Genomic DNA, 24,493 nt, shown 5'->3' on the forward strand with positions numbered 1-24,493 from the left:
CTTTGTATTTGTACACAAAGATCTGCCTAACTATGCATCCAGTATAATATGCAATGCTCTTGTTTTTCTGAACTTCTCACTTTAAATACAGCCTACATTAAAAGTACATCAAAGTTAAATATATTCGGTAGTTCTCTACAGGTATGCTGAATACAAAATTACACACAGCAGGGTATGCAGTGTTTAAAGAGAACCATGTTGTTTTTCCTTCCTGTAACACAACATAACCTGTTTCCTTTTGTGTAACGTGTATGACAGGATTCAATTCACAAGTTAACAACAAACATGTGGAAGATGCCTAGATTAGATAAAAACGCAGACTAGAATAATACAAAGTTCTGTGTTTGCAGTTATTTTATTACATGTACTACACTACAGATAAAAGCAATACTGTTATGTTGAATAATAATAATAATAATAATAATAATAATAATAATAATAATAATAATAATACACACCTAAGTCAAGTTGACAGTTGTTACTGTTGGTGCCTTCAGCAGGTGAAACACAGCTTGAATTAGTCTCTTATGTGTTGTATTGCTACAGGCAGACCACTTTCCCAAAATAGTCACAAGGAGCTAGTTTTTCCAGCCAGTACTTCGTTATAATAAACACAGCATTAGTTTTTTCTTTCCTTAAAAAATGTGAAAATCTGATCATTATTTTGCTTACATATAAATATTTGTGAAAAAAAAAAAAGTTGTTGTAGTTGATTTAGGCCACAGACGTATATTATCTGATTATAGTGGATGTATTTCATTTGAGTTATTCCTCTCAGAATAATGGGGATTTTAAATCAGGAAGGGTAGATGACATACATTTGCAAATAGTAGACTTCACAATCTGTTCCCCAGTTTTAAAAGGTCAAAAATGAAGAGCTACCTGGAACAAAAAAAAAGAATTCTGAGAAAGTGAAAATAAAGGAAAATGGTGTGGGGATGTTGCTGTTGAAATGAGAGGCAAGAATGTTTGAGTGGTTATAACCCTTTACTAAAAAATAATAATTATAGAAGTAAAATGTCTTCGTTACACATTCATCCCCAGTGTTCTGCCACACTTACTGTACTCTATCACATATTCTGGATAAATCTGGTGTTTCTCAAAAATGATAAAAATTGAAGGGTTGTATTTATTGTCCACGCAGCTGTCGTAAAAGGTTGTGTTTTTGCCATCTTTAGAAGGGGGGCGTAAATAGCCGTTTTTTCCTGCAGTCGCCTCTCCAACCAGCACTCGAGCCACGAACATGATCCGGTGACCCGATGTGGATACGGTATAACTGTGGGAATACGAGGCATCCCTTGCAAAGTAACTCCCTGTAACATTAAACACAAAAAGGGGTATAGGTTATATTTGATTTGCATGACACAGGTACTAGTTTATATGTGTCATTCCCTATATTAAGTGCTTCAACCTTGTTTGAATAAAAATATCCAGTGCACGATTTATTTATTTTGGAGAAAGTCACCTTTGCTACATTAATGTCAAATTCACTTCTGTATGTTAGGACAAGGTTTTTTTGTTCCCAAATGGACCAGAATGTAACTCAGCCTACAAGTTACCCTGTTGTTTATTTATTTATTTATTTATTATCTAATCCTCACCTTTCCCATAGGCAGTCCCATGGACTCCACAGATTCTCCAGTCAAAGTTTTGGCTGCAGATGGCATCTACAAGAGATTTCTGTGTACCATGGAATAACAACTTCTCATCAACATCCTTCCCTCCATTTTTCCTCTTCATCTGTTCCTTTTGCCTGTAATATGAAACAGCTGTGGTTCAGAAAACGTATGGGGCAGGCAAGCAAACAACTTGTACGCAGTTCTGACACAATCCACTCTTATGCAGAACTAATTAAAAATACTTTATGCAATTTATCAATCAATAAAAGTTACTATTTAGTGTGATGGCACAGCAAAAGTCAAGAAAGTTTAAAAAAAAAAAATCTCCACTCATTTATACTAATTCATTATACATCTGTAAGATTTTCTTATTTAAAAAGACAGAGGTGGTATGGATTATACACAAACCTGCAAAGAGTCTCAACCACTTATAAATGTTTAGTATGAATTGTACATATTTATAAATTACAGAATCTTTAGAGTTTCATTATAATTGTGAGACATGAATACTTTTTAGGGTCCTCAGTGAAAAAAAAAAAGGGAACCCTTATTTGCTGATTGGGTCCGTCTGTCTCACCAATCTTTTACCACAAACTCCTAGTCTTCAATGTGTACACAACTAGGTGCAGTAGGTGTGTTCACTAGTTACAGATATGCTTTCCAAAATTACAAACCATTGATACACTTCCCAGAGAGATGGGTTTTGAATTCTTTCAATTTTATGGATGGTCGCTGTGGTCATTTTCTTCAGAAAGAGATCTTCAACTTCCTTGAATTCCTCGGAGGAGAAGGAAAGTTGAATCAACTGAAAAAAAGGAAAGAATGGTTAAAAATGTGGTTCTAGTTCAAGCAAATTAGTAACCTTATTTTCAATTAGAACACTGCAAGTTAATGTTGGTTCAGGTTTTGTTTTGTAATACAAAATACGTACTCGTTATTATACTGGTGTTGATCCCTTGATTGGTCAATATCCAGCAGGAAAATGGGAAGAGATGTGTACACAGGCTAAAAACTGGCAAAGATATAGTGTTTCTTGAAGAATACAGGAAAGAAAAAGATAAGACGTTTGTTAATTTGATATTATAAGTAAACTATCTCAAATTGACCTTGTATCCAGTCTCAGGCACAGCATCCATGTCCCAGTTCACTGGAAATGATTTTGTGGTGGAGCTCGATGCCAGAGCGAAGTCACTTTTGCTTTAAAAAAAAACAAAAAAAACAAGAAAACAAATTATTAATAAACTTTTAATTCCAAGGTTTAAAATTGCTAAACTAATTTGCCAGTGACAGGGGGGTGGATTCTGAGCAGCATCATTTTTAGATAGCATATAAGATATGTGCTTCTTGACTGATATAGTGTTCTAAACCTAATGTCAATTTCAAACAAGGTTTTTAAGCTCAGAACATATTGAAGATATATCTCAATTTCTGGCATGGGTCACAGTTTTATCAAGCCAACACTTTGTGTATTTTGTGATGACATCACAATGATCTGAAAAGAACATGTGGTGCTTTGACTTGCACAATGCTGCACTACTTAAATACACTGCTCTGACAAAACCAGGGCTCCGTTTAACATAGTCTTTGTTTCAAACCCTTCAAATGGATACAACTAAATACAGCTTCCGTACCCCATTCTCTTGTTTTCCACTGCTTTTTCAGAAACAAATCTGGGTCTTCTCCGCACCTTCCGTTTAGTATTATGTTTTGGGTTCCGTTGATACATGTCTAAAAGAAGCAACAATGAAACAGATGTTTCAGAACTAGTTTAAAACATCTACACAAGAATTGTTATCAACAAGAGTGTTCAGCTGCTGTTAGCAATAATCAATTGGTACTCAAAGTTCAGCTCCATGCTGATTGGGGATGTCCTAAAAATGTTCTGTATCTGGAAGACATTTACTTAATGACATAGTAGTAAGAACTGTTGTTATTTAAAAGGCACACTGCTGTGTCAGTAACAAAATTGGTAGAAAGTGGACGAATCCAAGAGTAGTAAAGTCTGCCACTAGTTTAGACTGTCGAGTTCTGGTTTACTCATTCATTTGGACTTTTTGATTTACATGATGTTTTTCTAACACAGCATTCACTTATTATGGATGAGTAAACGTCATGACACAGAGCACAGTAAATTCACGTTATCGGCTCAATATTAAAGATGTCCGTTAGCAAATACCTTTGAAACTAAGCGTGTACTGGCGATGCCCTTTAGTCAGGGTAATTTCATCATTGTTATCTGCTAGGTATGCTTGCTCCAACTCCTTAGAAGTGACAGAAGAGACTTTGCGTTTTTCATCCTACAAACACGAAAAGAACCCCAAATAACAGAATAAGGACACCTTTAAATGTACATCAAGAACTCAAAAAATGTTGTTATTGGACATTAAAAAATTAGTGATTTCCCAGTTCATATTGTATAGCTTCTTTTAGTATTTCTGCTTACAGCCCCCCCCCCCCCCCCCCTTAATATTAAATGGAGAAGCTGTTCATTTCTAGTTTGGTAGCTTCCTTTCTGGTGATGAAAAAAGAATAGAGCTTTTGAGAATACTGTCCAATGCATATTGGCCCATTCAAACCCATCGAACAACTGAGTCTTTCAGATTCACAGTGGGCTCTCCCACATCAGTGTGGTTCTGTAGAATGGTAAAACACCAAAAACAAGTAATCCGAGGCAGAAGAATGCTTTGTCGGGTACATATTTCAATTCCTTTAGGCTGAATTTAAATTTAGGCGATGTAAATGTTACAATGCTGGAGACTTTACTCTTCTGATACTGTAGAATATATCATCTTTATATGACAGTCAGCTGTTGAATTAAAATACAGCAGACTTAGCAATTAATAAACTTTAGTAATTAATAAAGCTTTGCTTCTGAAAAACAAAATGACAGGATAGACTGTTCAGAGTGGCTGTTGTTATAAGGCAATAGATCCAAACTCACTGGCAGTCCGTATTCAATCCACTTGCCGTTTTCACCCTTGCAGTACCAGACCCATTCTGTGGTCAGGATGTAGTGCGGTGGTTTGGTAACAGAGGAAGCTGTGGAGAGGCGCCTGACTGGAGCCGAGTTTCGTGTCATTTCCAGGAAGTCTACCGGCCGAGACCCTCCACTGAAAATTCAATCAGAAGTCATTTGGTTTCCGAGAGAGAGAGGCAATATATCACTTTTGTTAAGGTAAGTAATTCTAACATACTTAGCTTCACTGAGATAAGATTTTAAAAAAAGGAGTGTCTAAGAAATCAATCAAAGCAACGTATTTGTCAAAAGTTTCAGTACATATGTCTAGAGATGTTATCCTGTGCAAAGAACAGAATTCAACATTCTAAAGTTTAATAGCAATTCCTGAGTATAACAACAACTTGGGGACTTATTTAAAGGTTATATGTAGTGTGTCTCTTATTAAAAGATGTAATTTCACATAACTGACCTGCCAGATTTTGTCAATTTGCATGAGATGCCCTGCAATTCATGCAATGTATTAACTTAATCACGAAAATGTAGATCGTAATTTATATTATAAACCTATCAGATAAATAGAACAGGAATGAGGTCTTCTGTAGAGGGCATTAATGGCTAGGAAATGCCCTCAGAATGCCCAGACAAGCATCACTGATAAAGTACAGTAAGGTGTACAAAAAGAACATCTAGGATAACTGTCAGAACCACAACAAACCCACAAAACAATGGATATAACAGGTCACAACAACGAGTTCTCTATAAAAAATAACTGGCTCCATCTCTATCCAAAAAACGAGAATGGTCTTCACATCTTTCCAATGTCTTAACTCCTGCAATTATTGCTGTCCATCAGCCGTTAATAAAATCAACAGCAAACCTTCCAACACACTGCAAACCTGTAAAAGCACATTCAAAAACCGAAACCCAATGCTTTGCTCTACCCTCAGATATTTCAGCCACGAGCAAACATACCTGCCGTTTCAAAACTGCACTTTCACAGGAAACCTGCAATTCAACTGGAAATCAATAAACTTAAACACAACAATGAACTTTACCAAATAAATAACTCAAATATTTAAATGACTAATTTAATTCCTTTATTTTAAGAATAAATGTATTTGTTTAATAATAGTGTTAGTTATAGAATCAGTTTGTTATATTTGGCTATTAAAACTAACTTTTTGAAAAAACAGAGAGAAGATGGTTTTAAATGTTTTCCTTGTCTTAAATAAATTAAAAACTAAACTGGATTTTGATTTTTTAATGTTTGGTTTGTGAAGAAAAAATAGTTTCCTTCGCTGTTCACCGGCAGAATTATACTGGTAAAGAACTGCTGCAGCAGCATGGGAACGAGCACCACAGGACTTAAAAAAAAAAGTTTATAAATATTAATGTTATTGCTGTTAAAACCATAAAAGACGGTTTATAATAGCAATACCTCCAGGCAAAGCATTTCCCAGCCATTAACGTCCCAGCTGGGTTACAGTCCCCTGGCCTACGCCTCAGGTCTTCAACTCTCCCAGCCAGGCTCAGGCAGGAAATGCCGTGCCTGTCTGTCATTACTGCTTAACTAAGCTTTCTGTAAGGGATAAACAACACTAAGTGGTGATTCTGGTGAATACTCCTTTTTCTGATGAAACTACTGTTCTCTGTGGTTTCTCTGACAAATCCATTTTTCAATTGAATTGGAAAATGAATCATAAAAGGCCAAAGAAATGTTGGAGAAATTGCATCATAAAAAATTGTAATTATTGGTAATTTTCAATTTCTAAAAGCTTTCTGGACAGAGTCTACTCTTCTCTGAATTCTATGCTCACGATATAATTGTAACTTAGAAATACAGAAAATGTCAAACTGAAGAAGATTCTAATTTACCTGTGGGTATTTTCCGGGTCACAAAAAGCCTTTTCAATTTCTTCCATGTGGGGGAGCTCTACCCAAGATGACCCATCATACACTTCCCACTTGTAGGGCAGATGAAAGTGGACGTGAATGCACTTTTCTGTAAAAACAAATGGCTTTCAATAAAAACTTTAAATGGGACAAATACATTCTTTACAGTGGACATTAATGAACTGCCCTGCTAAACCTGCAATAATGTCCTCCCATGTGTTTGCAAAATCATCAAATAAAACTGGCAATATCTTGTATTTAATATTTGGTTTTGCCTTTTTTTGTCTTGCTGCTAGGTTCAACACAGTGAGTGCATCAGCAGTACTGTATGTACAGACATTATTCAGTAAAACTAGCTTCAAATGAATGAGTCTTAGAAAGCTGCTGAATAGTGAAGAACCAGCACCTTTCATATAGTACAACGCAATGAAAAACAGCAGCTCTCAGCTGCCAAACAAGCGTCAAACCCATGCAGTTACAGTCACTAAAAGCGAGAGACAGGGACGCGTACTTTTGATCTCTACAAATGTGTCAAATGGTACCAATAAGGGCTGTTTTTACCTCATCCCAGTTTGCTTTGGGCTTTCAGGTGCTTCCTGTGGCCTTGGGAAGAGCCAGGCTTTTTATAAATCTGAGAACAAACTTATTATGAATCTTGCCGACATACTGTATCTGAACTGTAACTTGAGATCCTACACAACCATTTTCTATTCGGGACTGAGACAGCAAGCACAGTGAATTATAAACTATGAACAAACCTTGAAAACTGCATTGCTTCCTGATGTAATGGAGGCAAATTTCATTGCTCTCTCTTTCACTTACTGATGACCTCTGTGCAGTGTCTGTGACTTCTCCTAGAATAGAATATTGCAGTAAATAAATAAAAGAACCATGGTGCTCACTACAGGCATATTGTATTGTACACCTGCTGTAGTCTATGTATGTTTAATATCCAATCACAATATGCAGAAGAGCCTTTTGCAAGCAATTGTTCTTTTGCCAGCAGTATTTTTCCATTCTTTTTGATTGAATAAGTACGGGCTGGACGAGTCTGTTTGTTTCGTTACCAGATAAACATCTAATTTTTTCCACTGAGAAAACTATTGAGAAATGTAAACAGCTTCAAATGCCATTCCTTTTTCTTTTAGGTTTTTTTTTTTAGTTTTTCAATAATTCTCAGTTGTTTTGTTGCTCCAATATTTGGATTTCCCTAATGTAGAAAGTATTTTCTAATATATTGGGAATATATTCTAGTTTAAACTGTTATATTTTAATGTTTTCAGTGTGAACATAAGTCAGTCATATTGGATCAATCCCATTACTGTACAGTACATTGTAAACACAGAGTGAAATATAATGGCACAGATAATTGCTACTTTCATAGCATATAAAGTATAATATCGTCATTAACATTTTTTGTAAAGCACAACATATTTTAATTATATATCTATGTATCTAACATTGTATTTTTCAATATACTGCAATACTGTATATTTTGTTTCAGTATGGGTTTCTACCTGGCTGTGAGCTTACATAAAGAATCCTTGCTGTTTGGCCATTCTTCCTGGTTACAGAAATATCTTGTGATATTGTGACCGTTAAATATTTGGTTAGACTCACCTGCTCTACGGTAAAATATATAAACAAGTGGGCCTTACCGAATTTAACAGCAACATCACTTTTCTAGAATAAGGCAATAACAAATAACCCTGAATCAGGTAAGGGAAAGAAAATAAAAATGCTACTTTATGAAACTCAAAACGTTGTTTTATAATCTTAAAAAAAAAAAATTGCCTAACCCTCACTGGAGCTGATGCTGCAGTTTTTTAAGTCGTAAATATTCCTGTATATAGCGGGCAGATTATGAATATTCTCTCTGGTGATCCCCCGCTCCTCCAGCTTTTTCTGATCATCCAACTCAATCTTGTGGGATCTCTTGCACTTGTATCCGAACATGCAGTCGCCTTGCACAAAGTGTTGGCAGATGTGGAGTTTGGTGCAGCTTGCTTTGAATGTACAAGCTCCATAGGGGCCACTTCCCTTGTTGTAATGCACACACACCTGCAATACAATGCATTAATTAATCAGAATTTGTTTGACCTTTTCTTATATTCAGGTTCACTTAGGTTATAAAATCGCTGCAACCTGTATAGAAACATTAGAAAACCCTAAATTTAGGAGGATTTAAAACAAGTAAGAACACAGTTTTCAGACTATGGTCCGCAGACCTAAATGCACATGCATAGTGTACACAGCTAGTCCAAATTTTTACCTCTGCATCTTACTTGCTGGCTTGTGTGTCTGCGGTTGCAACACAGCTAAAACACCTAGTGATAAAATGACCGATACAATTTACAACAATATACAGCAGAACATTGTTCTGTCATATTCTGAAAAAATCACATGAACAGATTTACACTTATGGTACACACTATAATTTTTTAAATGTTATATATATATATATCTCCTAAAATTAGTTCACAGGACTTTCATTCTTTGGCTAAAACGAACTATATAAATGTAGGTATATGGAGGATGTCAGTCTCTACGTCACATTAACATTTCACAAACAGACAGCAGCTAATTTAATTATGATGAAACTGGGGGGGGGGATCTTAAGTCTTAGGAGTGTCATAAGAACGTCTGAATATCACAATACGTTTTTACATAAAACATACCTAGAGAAGTGTTTACTCTAATTATTTTGACACTTAGTCTGAACATACTTTGGCACAAGCTATTTAGAGGATATGATCTGGGAGTACATGACAGAATTTTTGTCACTGACATGCTAGTTGGGTGTTTTCTGTAACAATCAGTAGTTGCATGACGCTATGCAGCATGTTCAATATGAATGCTGGTGCTATATGTTCAAAAGGATGGGTTGTTTCTCACCTCAGGTAACAGAGAGGGGTCGTTCTGTAGAAGAAGCATAAAAAGCTCATCTTGATCCAGATCGAGAAGATGATAATTTCTCAGGACCTCATAATTGTGGCCTGAACTAAGTTCGTGTGAATAACGGCATGGTTTCCTGGAACAACAGTTGAAAAGCTGAAAATCTGTGGCATGTTGTAATTCAAGTAAGAGTCCTATTCAAATCACTTTTAGCTGGGAAAATACATAAACAGAACATGGGTTGTTAAGCAAAATAAAAATGGACCCATATTATCTCTACTTATATTTTCCAAAACAGCCAAAAGCAAAAAAATTGAATTGTGCCCAAAAACAAGCTGATATACAAACCTGTTCTTACTAGTAGAATATGATAGTACCACCTTTTAAAGTGAAACCTTCTCAATGGAATCACTGGATAATTGAATCTATTCACCCAAAACAGAATCTACACAACACCTTGCCTCTCTCTACTGTTTACATCCTCGGTAAACAAAACCACAATGAAAGTTATGCAATGATAGAGTTAACCGGGATATGCTGTCAAATGAGGAACTAATAGGACACATCAACATTCACCGATAATAACACATTAATGAGCAACTTGGTACAGTATGGGTATGGAATGTGCCAGTTATCTGAACTAATGTATTCTTTTTGTTTAGATTCACTTTGTATTTTATTTTATGCCACAGTCACCACATCCTGGTGACTTTTTTAAAACTCAGAACCCCTGCTTCAGTCTCAAAAGGGTTGAAACAGTTCTCTTCTCCCAGCTGGTACACTGAAGTCAAGAAAGACTGAGATGAAATGTTAATATCTGTACTATTTCTTAATGGTACATTACAATGTAACCATTATCCCCCCTAGCACCTATGAAATAGATACAACTTGTGCTATTTCTTGCTGATGCTTTCCTGTCTATTTTCTATATACACTAGAGTGAAGTGCAGTAGATAAATGATTCAACTCATTCCTGTATCCGTGTTTCTTGCTAGTTTTCCCCTTCATGTTACACTGCTCCTTTAATTTCTTTGAAAGGATGAATGTGTGGCCCATAGTGTGTGTATGTATATATATATATATATATATATATATATATATATATATATATATATATATATTATAAAAAAAACATGGCAAACTATAGTAAATGCTTCGTATAACCATGGAGAAACTACACAATCACTGTGGTAAACTTTTAAAAGGGCCAAAAGCAAATGGGCTGTGATTGGCAATGTAAAAAAAAAAAAAAGTGTGGAAAATGACCGACAGTGTAAAAATAAGCACAGTAGAGGGGGAAAAAAATCATGAGAAATTGTAGCACCTCATTAAACACACTGGTTGGAGATTTTGAACAGGAATGTTATTCTGTTTGTTGTTGATGAAGTTTTAAGGAAGTTTTAAGGAATATACAGTAGGCTAAACTATTTTAAACTGCTGCGCTATGCGGGAATGTGGTTAGATAATATACAAATCGTCTTTTCCTGCACATTGTACTTACCTTCCTTTGCCAAATCTGCAGTTACCATAAACAAAATATTTGCAGAGATGAAGCCCTTCTTCGCAGTCAGCACATCTGTCTTTCGGATAGTCCTTGCACAATCTCACTGCTGTTCTTGCAATTATCCTGCAGTCTGGGCTGAGCGCTGTATATGACGACCTGTCTTCAGTGCCACCAACAACAGCAAACCTACAGCATTCCCTCAAGATGTAGCACAACTCGTAGTCTGAAATGGCAAAACTGTTGCAAACCTGCCTGTGAAGCTGTCTGTACTCCAAAGAGCCATGATGGGAACAAAGGAGCCTTGTGGCATATCTGACAATTTTGTCGTTAGACATTTTGTTAGTTCAGGCGTCTGTAAATATTTTTTTTTCAGGCGCAGCACTTCTGTTTTAGAAGAAATTAAACTGAAACTATCTGCTATGAATGATCTGATTGGCTTTCGCCCAACGACATGATTTAGCAACAAGATGCAACCTCTCTTAGAATTCAGCAATGTGACAACAGTGCGGTCTGTTTGTGATAAAGTGGCTGGAGCATTTCATTTATGCCAACCAAAGATACAATGGGATTGTATTTCTCTAATGAAAACCCTAACGTTTACGTGTAGTATTTCCACTGCTTTCCTTGTCAGTAAGTGATGATAACATACATACACCTAATTAAGCCAGGTCGATCACTATTAAAATTCACAAACACTAAGGCGAAATAACGTGTAATGCATTTAAAAATAGTTTTAACACACCCTTACTGTCAGATTAAACCCTGTTCTCAAACATGATAGAAATCCAAAACACGGAAGAGCCGCTGAAGAGGCTTCTTGTTTGTCGCAAAGATCGTAAAAAGAAGGCTGGGACAACCAATCCCATGGTTCAGTCGTGCTATACCATGATTCAATGCGTGTCTCACTACAGGCGCCATTATTGGAGCTCAATCAGGTGGAGGAGGGGGTATATAACACAAAAGCATTAGACAGCTTGCAGAAGAAACGGAATATATATATATATATATATATATATATATATATATATATATATATATATATATATATATCAATGAGTTCTGTTTGAACTTACTGTACTATAGTTTTCTGATTCCAGACAGATTATGTATGCACTCTATGAGTTTAAGTATCTATTAAGAATTAGAATTTTTATGCAACGTGTATTTTTTCCCCTTTTTTTCTGTTTGTAATTGTATATATTTGTGTGATTCTTGTTTATACTTGGAAGGTGTGAAAGCACTGAAACGCCTGTTTTTTTTTTTTTTTTTTAAATGTGTAAAATAAAATTGTAACTTTACATTCATCCATATTCTGCACGTTTCTGTACATGTGAAATATGTTGGTGTGATACATACATTTTACTTGACCACATGTTATATTCTTTGTTTTGAAATGTCTAAAACGCTTTTTAAAAAAATCCTGGTTGTCATGTGTTTGTTCATGCTCCTCCCCCGAGGAGTCAATCTTTCAATTCTGAGCTCATTAATGGGCATAATTAATTAATAGCTGTGGTGAGCAATAAACTAATACAAATACTGAAACAAAAAGTCGATTGTTTTTAGCACTTGTCTGCATATCTCACTTAATCACTTACAATTATTTTTTGAAATGTTTAACAAAACAGGTGAGATTTGAACACATGGGGTCACAAGAACCTTTAACCTATATATTCTACAGTATTAACCCCGTAAAGACACTGTTTGGCAGTAACTGTTGTGTGCATTACAAATTACCACAAAAAAAGAAACAACGATTCTGCATATAACTAACAACCCCTTTTTGATACCTATTTTTAAACCGATTATTGAGGTGTAATAATTATTATTTTTTTTATTTACTATAGCGAGTCAGAAAAGTTCTTCAAACTTGTCTGGACTCTACTAGTAATGCAAAAAACCTACAAAGTACATTCCTTTCCTTGCCACTCTAGTCCCATATGCAATCTGAACAAGAACATCCTTTCTGGGCTCCAGGAACTCGCTCCTGTTTTAGCTCCGCCCATCTATGGCATTATATCCTAGTCTTTTTTTTGCAAACCTTGGTTTGTCGTTCAATTTCTTTCACCAAAGTAACTACTTCCAGGTTCATATCCTGGTCTGCCGAGGTTGCTGAGCTGCCTGTTTTATAACCTTAACACAACAATAGTTTTTAAAAACTGGTTCACGTCTCATGATCAGTAAATGTATTTGTCTTCATGATCACAGGCCCCTTAATAGTTCACAGTTCAAAGCTGGTCAGGAAATCGAGCGATAAAGATTTTTTTTTAAAGAAATACAAATGTGTTGTACATACATTTTGCTGGATCATGTTTGCTGTTGTATTATTAATGCAGATATGTCAAAACATATTGTCAAATGTGTTTTTATACAACGTATTTAAACATGTTAACATATGCACTGTGACACTGCGACAATGTCACAAATCTCAAGTGATTCCTAGTTCAGGTGTCATAATAATTATGATGATGTAGTCTCTTTTTGTTCTCTTAGAATCTTCCTGTAATGGTGGATATGTTTCAAATTATGATTATATTTCTTAATGTCAATATAAAACAAACACACAAAAAATGTATTCATAGACAAGAATGTTGGTGGTTTTAAATTACAAACATAAATAAGGTAATGGGTACTTCAAAAGGTATTTTATTTTTTTGCTACATGTTTATATTATGTGGTCTCGGTTTTGTAATTTTTTTTTTTTTTTTTTTTGCTGTCTTTCCTATGTATGTGGCAAGTTTGTGGCAAATGATTTCTGTGTAGTTTTTCACATAAGTTTATTTATTTATTTTACTATTTTTACAATCTGGGTTTTGTGTCATGTTGGTGTGGATAGGCCTTTTAAGCCAATGATATTTAATTTAAAAAAGGTCAGTATGCCAACAACACAATAGACATCAGTTTTGTTGACAAGATTTATTGGTCCGAAAAGCAACTTTGCAGATCTGTACAGAGAAAACTCACTGCAGGGCTACTGCTTATAGCGCTTCCCCAGTTATAAGGGTACAGTGTCTATCATTTGAATAGTAAGTGGTGTCTCTTTATAACCCTCACCTCAATACAGCCTGTGAATTGGATGGTCCCAACAATACCTTTCTAGGTAACAATAGCTGTATTAGCTGGCTACTGAACGAGCAAGAAATATAGAAACTGATGCATTTATACACAGTAGAAAACCTTGTGACTGGATTAAGAAAATCAGGTTTTCTAACCTACACATAAAAACACTTTTACAAACAAAAGCAAAAATTGTCACCCATCAGTATGGCTTCCTTTGTTATTATTAATTCAGCTCATTGGCAAGCCAGACATATCTTCCACAAACCTCACTATCTGGGAAGCTAATTGCTCATTGTTAATTAATTAACCATTGAATTTACTTGTGAGTGAGTGGGCAGCTCCTAACAAACTTTACAGCAACTGTTTGTGATTAATACAAAAATATACAATATAAAATAGGGGTATTTTTCCCCATCCAGTCTAACCTAGTACTAGGAAAAGGCAGAGGAATACTCCTTTTACTCAGTCAATAGTATACATAAAAAGTACTGAAAATAATTAATAGTAGTTATTCTAGTAATATATTTAGAGAAATGTTTTGTTGAAAGGTCTATATATCTCAAGCTTCAATATATTCACACATTCTGATACTCTCAATAATTGCAAAATAATGTCCTCCCTGATTTAGCATAATTGGGAAAGAGACAGAATTTAAATTTTAAAACCTCTTTGACAAACTACTGTGGTAATTCTTAAAAACAAAACAAAAAAAACAAAAAATATGCAAATAATTTGTGACACATCGCAATCACAATAAAGTACTGATTTTGATTAATGAATTTACCAAGCAGCCTTACATAAATCCCCAAATGGTTGGAATGGTTTGAATCTCTATGTAACATGATACAATTGGAGTATTTCTGTAGAAGAAGCGTAACAAGCTTATTTTTTTACATCTTTAATACAATTTCCTCAACGGTATACACTATAGGAGCAGCAGGAATGCTACAATAAAAGCTGGTTTTGTTTTTGCTGTATGTTGTTTAACAGAGGCAATTGCTAATAATCTATTATCTACATCATTTCTTTACATTCCCCAGAATTTGTTTTACTTCTAGCCACAAGTTACCTGTTAAAAATCTATCATGCCACTCTGTGACCCAAATGAGAATAAAAAATATGAACACCAAAAAGACATAGACAAGTTAGATGTTGTCTAAAGCCTACATTGCACAATTTGTGGAGACATTACTCCATTATCAAGAAATGGAAAATTCACACGAAATAAAGGGTTGATTTCATAACTCTTGCAGTAGACTGTTACTCCTGCTAATTGTACTCAATTAGGTACTCTGGATAAATCTGGTGTTTCTCAAAAATTACAAAAATTGAAGGGTTAGACTTGGAGTCTACGCAGCTGTTGTAAAAGCTGGTTTTGTTGCCCTCTTTGGAGGGAGGGCGGACATAGTTGCTCTTTCCTCTGGTAAACTCCCCAACCAGCACCCGGGCCACAAAGAGGATCTGGGTACCGTTCCTGGTCTTGGAATAGTTGTGAAAATATGAGGCATCCCTTGCAAAGTAGCTCCCTGTAAAACAACCACCAGAATTGATTTTATTTTATAACACATAACACTTAACCAGCAAACTCTAACATCATTGTTCAATACTCTACATGATCAGCTGCTGGTACTGCTTTCAGTTTGAATGGCCGCAATCTGGATAACTATATATAGATGTGATGTGTTCATATTATTTTCAAGTGAGTCCTATGAACAGTAGATAAATGGCACATTCTTATTTTGTTATAAAATTTACTTTACCCCGTTTCTTCTTCCCAGTTTAGAATGTCCAATTACTTCCCCCATTGCAATTCCCCCAACAGCACAGAAGTACTGAAGATCAGGGACGTCCTCTGATCAAACGACCAAACTAATAGCCTCTTTACAGCCAGAAACTCAAAAGCAAAAGTCAGTGAGCTACCAGCACCAAAGGAATTTTATGTGGAATTTCATCAGGCTGCCTAATTTGCACAGCCAGGATGAAAAACCTACTACCTTGACTGTGTGCTCTTACTCTTAATTGTACTGTAATTCTTGATATGTCATTTTTATATACAACCATATGTCACCCTGGGTAAGGGCGTCTGCTATTAAATAAATGATAATAATGTATGACACACATGGCTGTGCCTTTACCAGTTTAGCCGCTCAGCAACCCCCACAAACAACATTAAATGAAAAACTCAAGCCATGTGAAATGAAGCACTGGAAAGTAATATTACAGAATGTTATGGAATCCTCCACATGACCTTTTGCTAATGTGTCTCAACCTTGCTAAGGACTTGTTTAGGGTACATGTCCAGGGTAGAGCTGCATTCTCTTCTTTGATTATTCTTACTGTACCTTTCCCATACAGTGAACCATGGACTCCACAGATCCTCAAGTCAAAATTTTGCTCACAGATTGCATCTAATAGGGTTTGCTCTGTACCATGGAATAAAATTTTCTCATCCACACTCTCCCCTCCATTTTTCTTCTTCATTTGTTCTTTTTGCCTGAAACAAAAACCAGAGGAACAGTTTTTTGTGATTTTTTTTTTAACACTTGCAGTGCATATATTGTACTTTTTATATTTAATTTTTTTAAAATACATTTCCTTGTATGGATGGTTGTTTCTTTAACAGCTTATAACTTACATAACTAGAAGATTCATTTTTATATGCCCTTAATGATACAGAATAATCGTTCTCAGTACATTTTCTTTTTACCAGATCTCATTTTCGACTTGGGAAATTGTACATACTTTCTTTTCAGAGTTTCAGTGTACCAATTCTAAAAAAAGCAACATATTTTGAAATGTATTAGAAAATGTTTGTTTAAAACGGTGAATACTATACTTACAGTTCTGTCATGCTCCATAGTTAATAGTTACGCACATAAAAAGCTATTGTGAGATATTGGGGCCAGGGAAGTTGTGAATGGTCCTCATACAGTATATAATTTCGTACAGTACATCACAATTACATCACAATTTACTGTAAACATGCCCTATCCACGAAATCATGAATTCTGTTTAACCCTTTCATGCATGGCCACCTAATACCATTGTTTTCCCATATAAAGCAAAAAAATTGAAACATTTTTCAAAGAAAAATATATGTATGATGTGTCGAGAACTATTTTTATTTTTTTTTATATTTCATACATGCATTATTCAGTATGTGTTACAAACATTGGCAGAAAATGAGAGCATGTTTAGAGAGCGCTGATCCGAATTCAATGTTACACAGACTCTATCTCAGAAAAGTTAAAACTATGAAAAAATGCAATCTACGCACCACTGGAACATTTTCCAGAGAGATGGATTTTGGATCCTTTGAATCTTATGAACGGTCGCTGCAGCCATGGTCCGCTTGAAGAGACCATCAACGTGTTGAAATTCCCCAGAGGATTTGGAAAGTTCAATCAGCTGAAAATGATTTAAAAAAAAAAAAAAAAAAAAACACTAAAAGGCTTGAAGAATTAAATAGATTGAGACATTTTATTATTTTTTAAATTCCCCTTTATGTAAAATACAGTTAAAATAAAAACATACCTTGTATCTAAATTCAGGCAAGGCACCTTGGTCCCAGTGACTTGGAACAGACACAGCAGTTAAGCTTTGTGACTCTGAAGAGTCACTTTAAAGAGTAAAAAAACAAGAATACAACTGTATTTAAGTACTTAGGCTTAAAAAGCATTACAGAAATTCATAACATTTCACTAAGTACTCTAATGAATCCAAAATTTAAAAAATGGTTTAAATCTAATAAAACATTTGATTAATGATACAATTTCTTTTTAATAAAGACAAAATAAATAATAATATTAAAAACAAACAAAAATCAGTTTAGAAATGATGATTGCTGTCTGGTATTTTAGAGCTTAATTACACGTTTAAATGATTATTTTTACTGAATGTTTTTTGTTTGTTTGTTTACTGTACCGCTTTATCTTGATGTCCACAGCTTTGGAAGAAATAAATTTAGGCCTTCTCCGCACCTCCCTTTTTGTTTTGTATTTCAAGTTCTTTTGATACATGTCTAAAAGGCAGAAACAATTAAAACACTCAAATATTGCAAAATTCATACTTAAAAAGTATAAGATTAGAACAAGGGTTGTCAAACTTAAAGATTTATAAATATTCCACATTTTGTACTGAGGCAATACCCAGGCCATAAACCTGGACCCTTGAGGACATGTGGACTAGACTAGTCTATTGAGGTAATATACAGTACTGCACTGTACCCTTTTCTTATATGAAGATTCCTATAAGTTTATATTTTCGCTGCTTCAGAATAAACTACATCACCAAATATTCAAATTAAACAATACAAATGCATGTACCAAACTGTAACATAAAGTTTTCTTTTTTTTTCCTTTTTTGTAACTGTACAGTAAGTGTTTGCTATGGGTCTACTACTTAGATTTGCAGTGGAATTCTGGGTTCAGTTTAGTTTCACAGAATTCATATGTTACAATAGACTGATGTACTGTACAGCTATACCATAATACAATTTCAAATATGCTCTAACACTTAAGTGTTAAATAACCGTGGTCATCAACCTTATATTACAATAAATACTTTTTCACCATGATGTACTTATTTGGAAGTGTTATGAGCACACAATCTACTGGTAATGACATACACGTACTAGGCTACTAAGAGAGCCTATTGCCAGTTGCCAGTACCTTTAAAGCTGAGGGTGTACTGCTGACCACCTGAGCTGAATAGAACAACACCATCCCCATCAGCTAGAAACAAATTCTCCAAGACTTCAGTGTTGACTGATGAGACATTCTCAGCATCATCCTGCAAGAATGAGTAGTTATAAAGCAGACATAACTGAACATCTTAATGTAACTTCTTTGCATGGAATCTTCTAAGACGTGCATTGAATACAGCGGTATCAACATTCACCTTAGTCTTAAATGGCTGTTTAAGATGTGTTGACCTACTGAAAATATGCTGAATTTAATCATTTTGATTTTATATATATTATAATATATATATATATATATCTATATATATATATCATATATCTATATATATATATATATTATGTATATACATATATATATATATATATATATATATATATATATATATATATATATATATATATATATATATACACACACGACCACACATTCCTTTGTCTAAATATTCTTAAAAACATTTTATATAATCCAGCCAGAACTCTACTCATATAAATATCCCTATAGAACAAATGCATACTTTATATTGTCAGCATAATAACATTTTTGAAATGAGGCTGTTTGTATAGATAAGTGAGGACTTTATCATAAGCTGAGCGCCAACTCCAAAATGATTCCCAGCAAATTGTAACACAAAGGCAACAACTGCATTGTCATTGGCAGAATGGTGGTAATATTTGATTTATTGTTATATTTTGACAAGGGTGACACTGTGGTATAAATCAGTGTATATATACTATAAGGAACACTGTGCAGTGTATGTTTTAAATCCATTGTGTTGGTGTTGCTTGTAATGCTGTTCTCTGCTAATAGTTCTGTTAAGGTTTCTGCATGGTAACACATTCACATTATGGTAGTCCTATGGTGTTTTAATGCCAATGACTATGAAGTATTAGAGCTTAAATTGGGGATATACTTGTTAGATCTGTATTAAAGCCTCCAAACTCACTTGATTTCCATATTCAATCCACACACCACATTGGTCTTTCCAGTACCAGACCCATTCGGTAGTCAGGATGAAGTGTGGGGGCTTAGTGACTGAGGAAGCTGTGGAAAGGCGTCTGACTTTAGCTGATCCCAGAGTCATTGTGAGGAAATTGATTGGTGGAGATTCATTACTGGAAACAGAATGGACAATGTAGTTTTTGTAATGAGGTAAGATTATAAAAATCCTATGTAGGAAAATAATAAATGTTACAAATATGTAAAACATGATTGCCATATATTTTTACTTGTATGAAGTAAAAGTGGCCCCTTTATATGAAACATAAGTAAAGAAATATTCTCAAGGAACCTTGGGACATGGCAGCAGAGCGGAGAATGAATAGAGTATCTCACCTGGTTGTGTTTCCTGGGTCGCAGTAAGCCTTTTCAATCTCTTCCATGTTTGGCAAGTCTTTCCAGGTCAACCCGTTAAACACTTCCCATTTGTAGGGCAGATGGAAGTGGACGCGAATGCACTTTTCTTTAAAGAGTACAAACAATAGGGTTTGGTAATCTATCTATCTATCTATCTATCTATCTATCTATCTATCTATCTATCTATCTATATATATATATATATATATTCTAAAGTTTATGTGTACTGTATATTGACAACTTCATGTTCGAGTAGTCGAGTAACTTGTAAAAAAAGGTATTATTTATGAATAGTATACAAACATTACATATTTTTGTTGATCTAGGTGGAAAATTCACAAATTAAAAAAACAAAAAAATCTTTGGGTCTAATCTAACAGAAATCTACAAGATATTTATGAAAAAAATATGTTTAGAGGCTCGGTGTGAGATAATCTAAAATGTTGCTGTTCAGGTTTAGATTTTCTTAAACCAATACATATTTAAAGGGATATTAAAAGAGTGTACTGTGCCAAAACAAGGGTACAAACCTTTAAAACTGCAGTGTTTCCTGATGTAAAAAAGGCAGATTTCATCACTGTCCACATCACTGATGAAGCTTACTGATGGCTCCCTTGTACGTACTTCCTTTCCTTTTCATAAATAGTGAATTAGGGAACGTTAATAGGGGGTTTTGAGCAAAAGAAAAGAGTTAACTTTTATTGCTAGTAGATCTTATAGGCCTATCACAGACCACGATACTGAAGTGACACACCCATCTGAAATGGTAGTTTGTATCGGATGGCTTGTATTAGATTGTACTCCGAAATTACGTTAAGCAGGTTTATCATTATTATTATTATTGTTTGTTGCTATACAGGTTACTATTACTATTTTCGTCTATTAGTAAAGAAACAGTTGGTTGTCCTCACCCGCACTGCTGCCTGTGCTGCAGTTAATGGTGTAGATATTGCTATATATTGAAGGCAGGTTGGATATTAGTTCTGCACTGAGACCCCGGACCTCCAACATTTTCTGAGCATTTGCATCAAACTTGTGGCTCCTCTTACATTGCTGTCCAAATTTACAGTTTCCTTGCAAAAAGTGTTGGCATATGTGGAGTTTGGTGCATTTTGTTTTGAAGGTACATGATCCATATTCCCCATTGCCCTTATTGTAGTGTGAACACACCTGGAGTAAAACAAAGCATAAGGAATTTAAATAAGTCTTTGCATGAGCCTAACCTGTAAGATTTTTGGCAGTTTTACAGTTTCGTCAATCACAGTGGGCCTTGCATTAAAATAAATGTACACAATAAGAGGAAGGCATTGGTCAAAAAGTTTGTCTGTACAACCTTCTTACAAATTTATATTGACATTCTCTTGAATATGTTAAAAACCTACAGTATGAAAATCAAAAGTTAAACAATAAGATCTTAATTTTTTGTACTCAGTGCATATTGTGGCTGCTTCCTGCATGTAAGGTTTAGCCTTCTACACTAACCTTATTGGCTAACCAATACTCCAAGTCCACCTTTCATTAAATGCCTTTCTACCCCTCCTCCCCACCTCTTCCTTGCAACTGTATCTCCCTTCTGGGGTATCAGTGGTCTTCCATCACCTGGCCTTGGTTGACTTCTGACCGACATCGGCGGCCACACCTCCACTGAGGGCGACACCTGCTGCTACAGATCCTGGGCCAGTCTAATCATCTCACACTACATTTTATCAGCCTGTAGCAATGCTGTGCCTCATTATTTGAATGTTAAACCAGGGCATGTAGATAACAACATAAAAACAAACTCATGTCAGGAAAATACCTATTACAGTACAGTTGGCTACAACAGCGAGTACTTTGAAAGTTATGGGATGTTCTGCAATAATATTATTCTGGCACAACTCTCATATGTTTGCACATTAAAGAAGTATTCTAGTCCTAGGTACTGTCTCCAGTCTGCTCACATGCTATGACTACAACATTGTAGTCGATGTTACCTCAGGCAGAAGAGAGGGGTCATTCTGGAGCAGTAACTGGGACAACTCAGCCTCCTGCAGACCCTGAAGCTGATTAGCTCTCAAGATGTTACTGTTGTGGACTGAATGAAGGTCATGTGAGTTTCTGCATTTATTCCTGAAGACAAAAAGAAACCAAAACAATGACCAGTAATACTAAATTATACTTAATTGGTTCCTGTTAGCTGCGCTCTTCTTCAGTTTAATCTGCTATGCAGTCTCTACCAAATGATTCTTGGATGAATCAATGTGATTTAGAGAAAGTTAGAATAATAAGTCCCCATACCTCATTTAAGATATGGATAAAACAAGTGAAGATATCAATGTAAGAAAACGATATATTTGTTCAACTCAAACCCCTGTACCTTTAATTGTGAGTCACTCCTTCATGTTTAAATATTTTGTAGTTGACTAAGCCCTTGCTTATCTGTGTGTATACAATACAGTAGGTCAAACAATTACAGTCCTGTAACTAGGGCCTGTAATCAACACCAGGCCTCGGGGAGCAAGCTCAGGCTGTGTGTTGCACTTTTTAAAACATGACTACTTTAACTTGATGTATACAGAATAATGGCCACCAAAATAGGCTTTTGTTTTTGTGAAAAAACTACAAAACACCCTTGGGTATGTAGTGTACAGGGATTAGCATCTATGATGAAATGGTTTGTAAACATGAATTAAAATGGATATGTGAAAAAAAATCTGTATCTTTTGATATGGTCTGTGTTTAAAACAACACCAGTAACAGAGCTTAATTCATCCAGTCACAGAATACAGCTGTGCAGCAAATATTAAGACAATAACTCAGTGTTCTGTTACATTTAGCATAGAGAGTTTATATCATTTATATAAGACATTTAGCATAAAGAGTTTATATAATTTCTGTACATACTGTATAAGCTCCCTTTAGAGGATGCTAAAATATCCTTAAATATAGTATTTTCCTGTAAGATTTGGTGTATAACTGTTTCTAGATTCTTACAAGCAATCTGAATATCGTAATCTTAATATGGGCAATGTTTAAATCCTAGAGTCACTGGTATCATTATCATCATATTAAGAGTATTGTTCATTACTATTTTGTATTATTTAATTAAAGAAATGAGAGGGAATACACATGTATAATAAGTATTTACTGTTTGGACTGATCATAACACAGGACTGTTAAATGCCCCCTTATGAACCTTCTGCCCTATCTATATAGGCAGAAGAAGTATTTTGCTTCCCTTATCTTTCCTAGTCAAATCTGCAGTGACCACAAACAAAATATTGCAGTCAGCACAGTCCTCTTTCGGGTACTGTTTGCACAGTCTCACTGAAGTCTTTGCAATGATTGTGATATCATCGCTGAGCTCACACCCTGGAATGTTCTCCTCAGCACCTTCAACTATAGCAACCCTACTGCCATTCCTCAGGATCTGACAGAAAAGCGGCTCTGTAATCATGTGATACTTGCAGACTCTCTTGTAAAGCTGTCTGTAGTCCAAGGTTCCCTGACTGGCGCAGAGAATACTAGTAGCACAGCTAGCTACAGCAGAAGCAAACATTTTGTCAGAAGCCACTGGTGTTTTTCCTTCCTAATCAACACTCTTGCTGCAGGAGAAATGAAACTGAAACTTACTGGACTGTGCAGGCACAAAACTAACAACAGGGACTGCTTTTACCCAGTACTGCGAGACAGACAACTGTAGACTTGTACACTGTGCTGTGAGACAGCTCATTCCTCACTGTGAAACAATCAGTTATACTCTTGATACAGCACCCTATTGAATTATCTGGATAGAGCAGATTGCTGAGAATCAAAATCTATTTGAAGATACACCTTTTGTTTCAAGTCGTATAGCAGTAGGAAACATTATTCAATGCCAATGCAAAAGTTTAGTACTAAGGGACAGTGGTAATATTATGACATACCACCGGATAATAGCAAATACTTTTTAAAAAAAAGAGAGATAAAAAGAGATTGTACTCTGACTGTACTTGCTTCAACTAGAGATTGTCCTTCAACTAAAGACTAGAGATTGTCCTATATATATATATATAGCATCTCGACAGATATGTTTAAAATATGTATTTTTCCCTTACCTTTCATTGTCATACTGGCAGTTCTGATAAATCAAAAATTTGCAAAGATGAAGGCTTCGGCAATTATAACAGTTCCCTTCTGGATAGTGGTCACACAGCCGTACCAAGGTTTTAGCAATGATTTTACTGTCAGGACTCAGCCCACTCTCTGTAGTCTTTACCTTGCTGCTGTTAACTATAAAAAACCTACTAGTGTCTCCCAGGATCTGAATGAAGGTGTGGTCCATGTTCCTGAAGTAATGAGTTACCAGTCTATGAAGTTCCCTGTATTCCATGGATCCTCCATTGGAACAGATAGTTTTTGTGACATAGTTGGTTAAGCAGGAAACTGACATTTTCAGAAATGTGTTAACTTGCTAAGTTAAGTTTTCTGTACACCGGCTTGCTGTACCAAGTACAGGGTGTTATCTATGGGATCATTGGCTCTAACATTA

At 35.3% G+C, this 24,493-nt stretch overlaps 2 protein-coding genes across 2 annotated transcripts; both read right to left on the reverse strand.

The window, feature by feature from the left end:
- Nucleotides 1-310: 310 nt before the first annotated feature.
- LOC121318096 (protein mono-ADP-ribosyltransferase PARP12-like) lies at nucleotides 311-11,811 on the reverse strand. Its single transcript, XM_041254382.1, has 12 exons — nucleotides 10,868-11,811; nucleotides 9,367-9,502; nucleotides 8,271-8,532; nucleotides 7,230-7,325; nucleotides 6,454-6,580; nucleotides 4,561-4,729; nucleotides 3,796-3,916; nucleotides 3,251-3,347; nucleotides 2,726-2,816; nucleotides 2,294-2,424; nucleotides 1,602-1,753; nucleotides 311-1,313 (listed from the first exon to the last, which is right to left on the reverse strand). Exons 1-12 carry the CDS (start codon nucleotides 11,203-11,205, stop codon nucleotides 1,027-1,029), a joined length of 2,007 nt encoding a protein of 668 aa, XP_041110316.1. The 5' UTR covers nucleotides 11,206-11,811; the 3' UTR covers nucleotides 311-1,026.
- Nucleotides 11,812-13,777: 1,966 nt separating this feature from the next.
- Nucleotides 13,778-24,468, reverse strand: LOC121318098 (protein mono-ADP-ribosyltransferase PARP12-like). The gene is made up of 12 exons (XM_041254390.1): nucleotides 24,060-24,468; nucleotides 21,957-22,092; nucleotides 20,895-21,153; nucleotides 20,514-20,615; nucleotides 19,963-20,089; nucleotides 19,574-19,742; nucleotides 18,598-18,718; nucleotides 17,852-17,948; nucleotides 17,462-17,546; nucleotides 17,205-17,335; nucleotides 16,270-16,421; nucleotides 13,778-15,453 (listed from the first exon to the last, which is right to left on the reverse strand). Exons 1-12 carry the CDS (start codon nucleotides 24,392-24,394, stop codon nucleotides 15,197-15,199), a joined length of 1,971 nt encoding a protein of 656 aa, XP_041110324.1. The 5' UTR covers nucleotides 24,395-24,468; the 3' UTR covers nucleotides 13,778-15,196.
- Nucleotides 24,469-24,493: the final 25 nt, after the last annotated feature.

Source organism: Polyodon spathula, chromosome 7, assembly GCF_017654505.1.
Source record: "Polyodon spathula isolate WHYD16114869_AA chromosome 7, ASM1765450v1, whole genome shotgun sequence".
Taxonomy (NCBI): Eukaryota; Metazoa; Chordata; class Actinopteri; order Acipenseriformes; family Polyodontidae; genus Polyodon; species Polyodon spathula.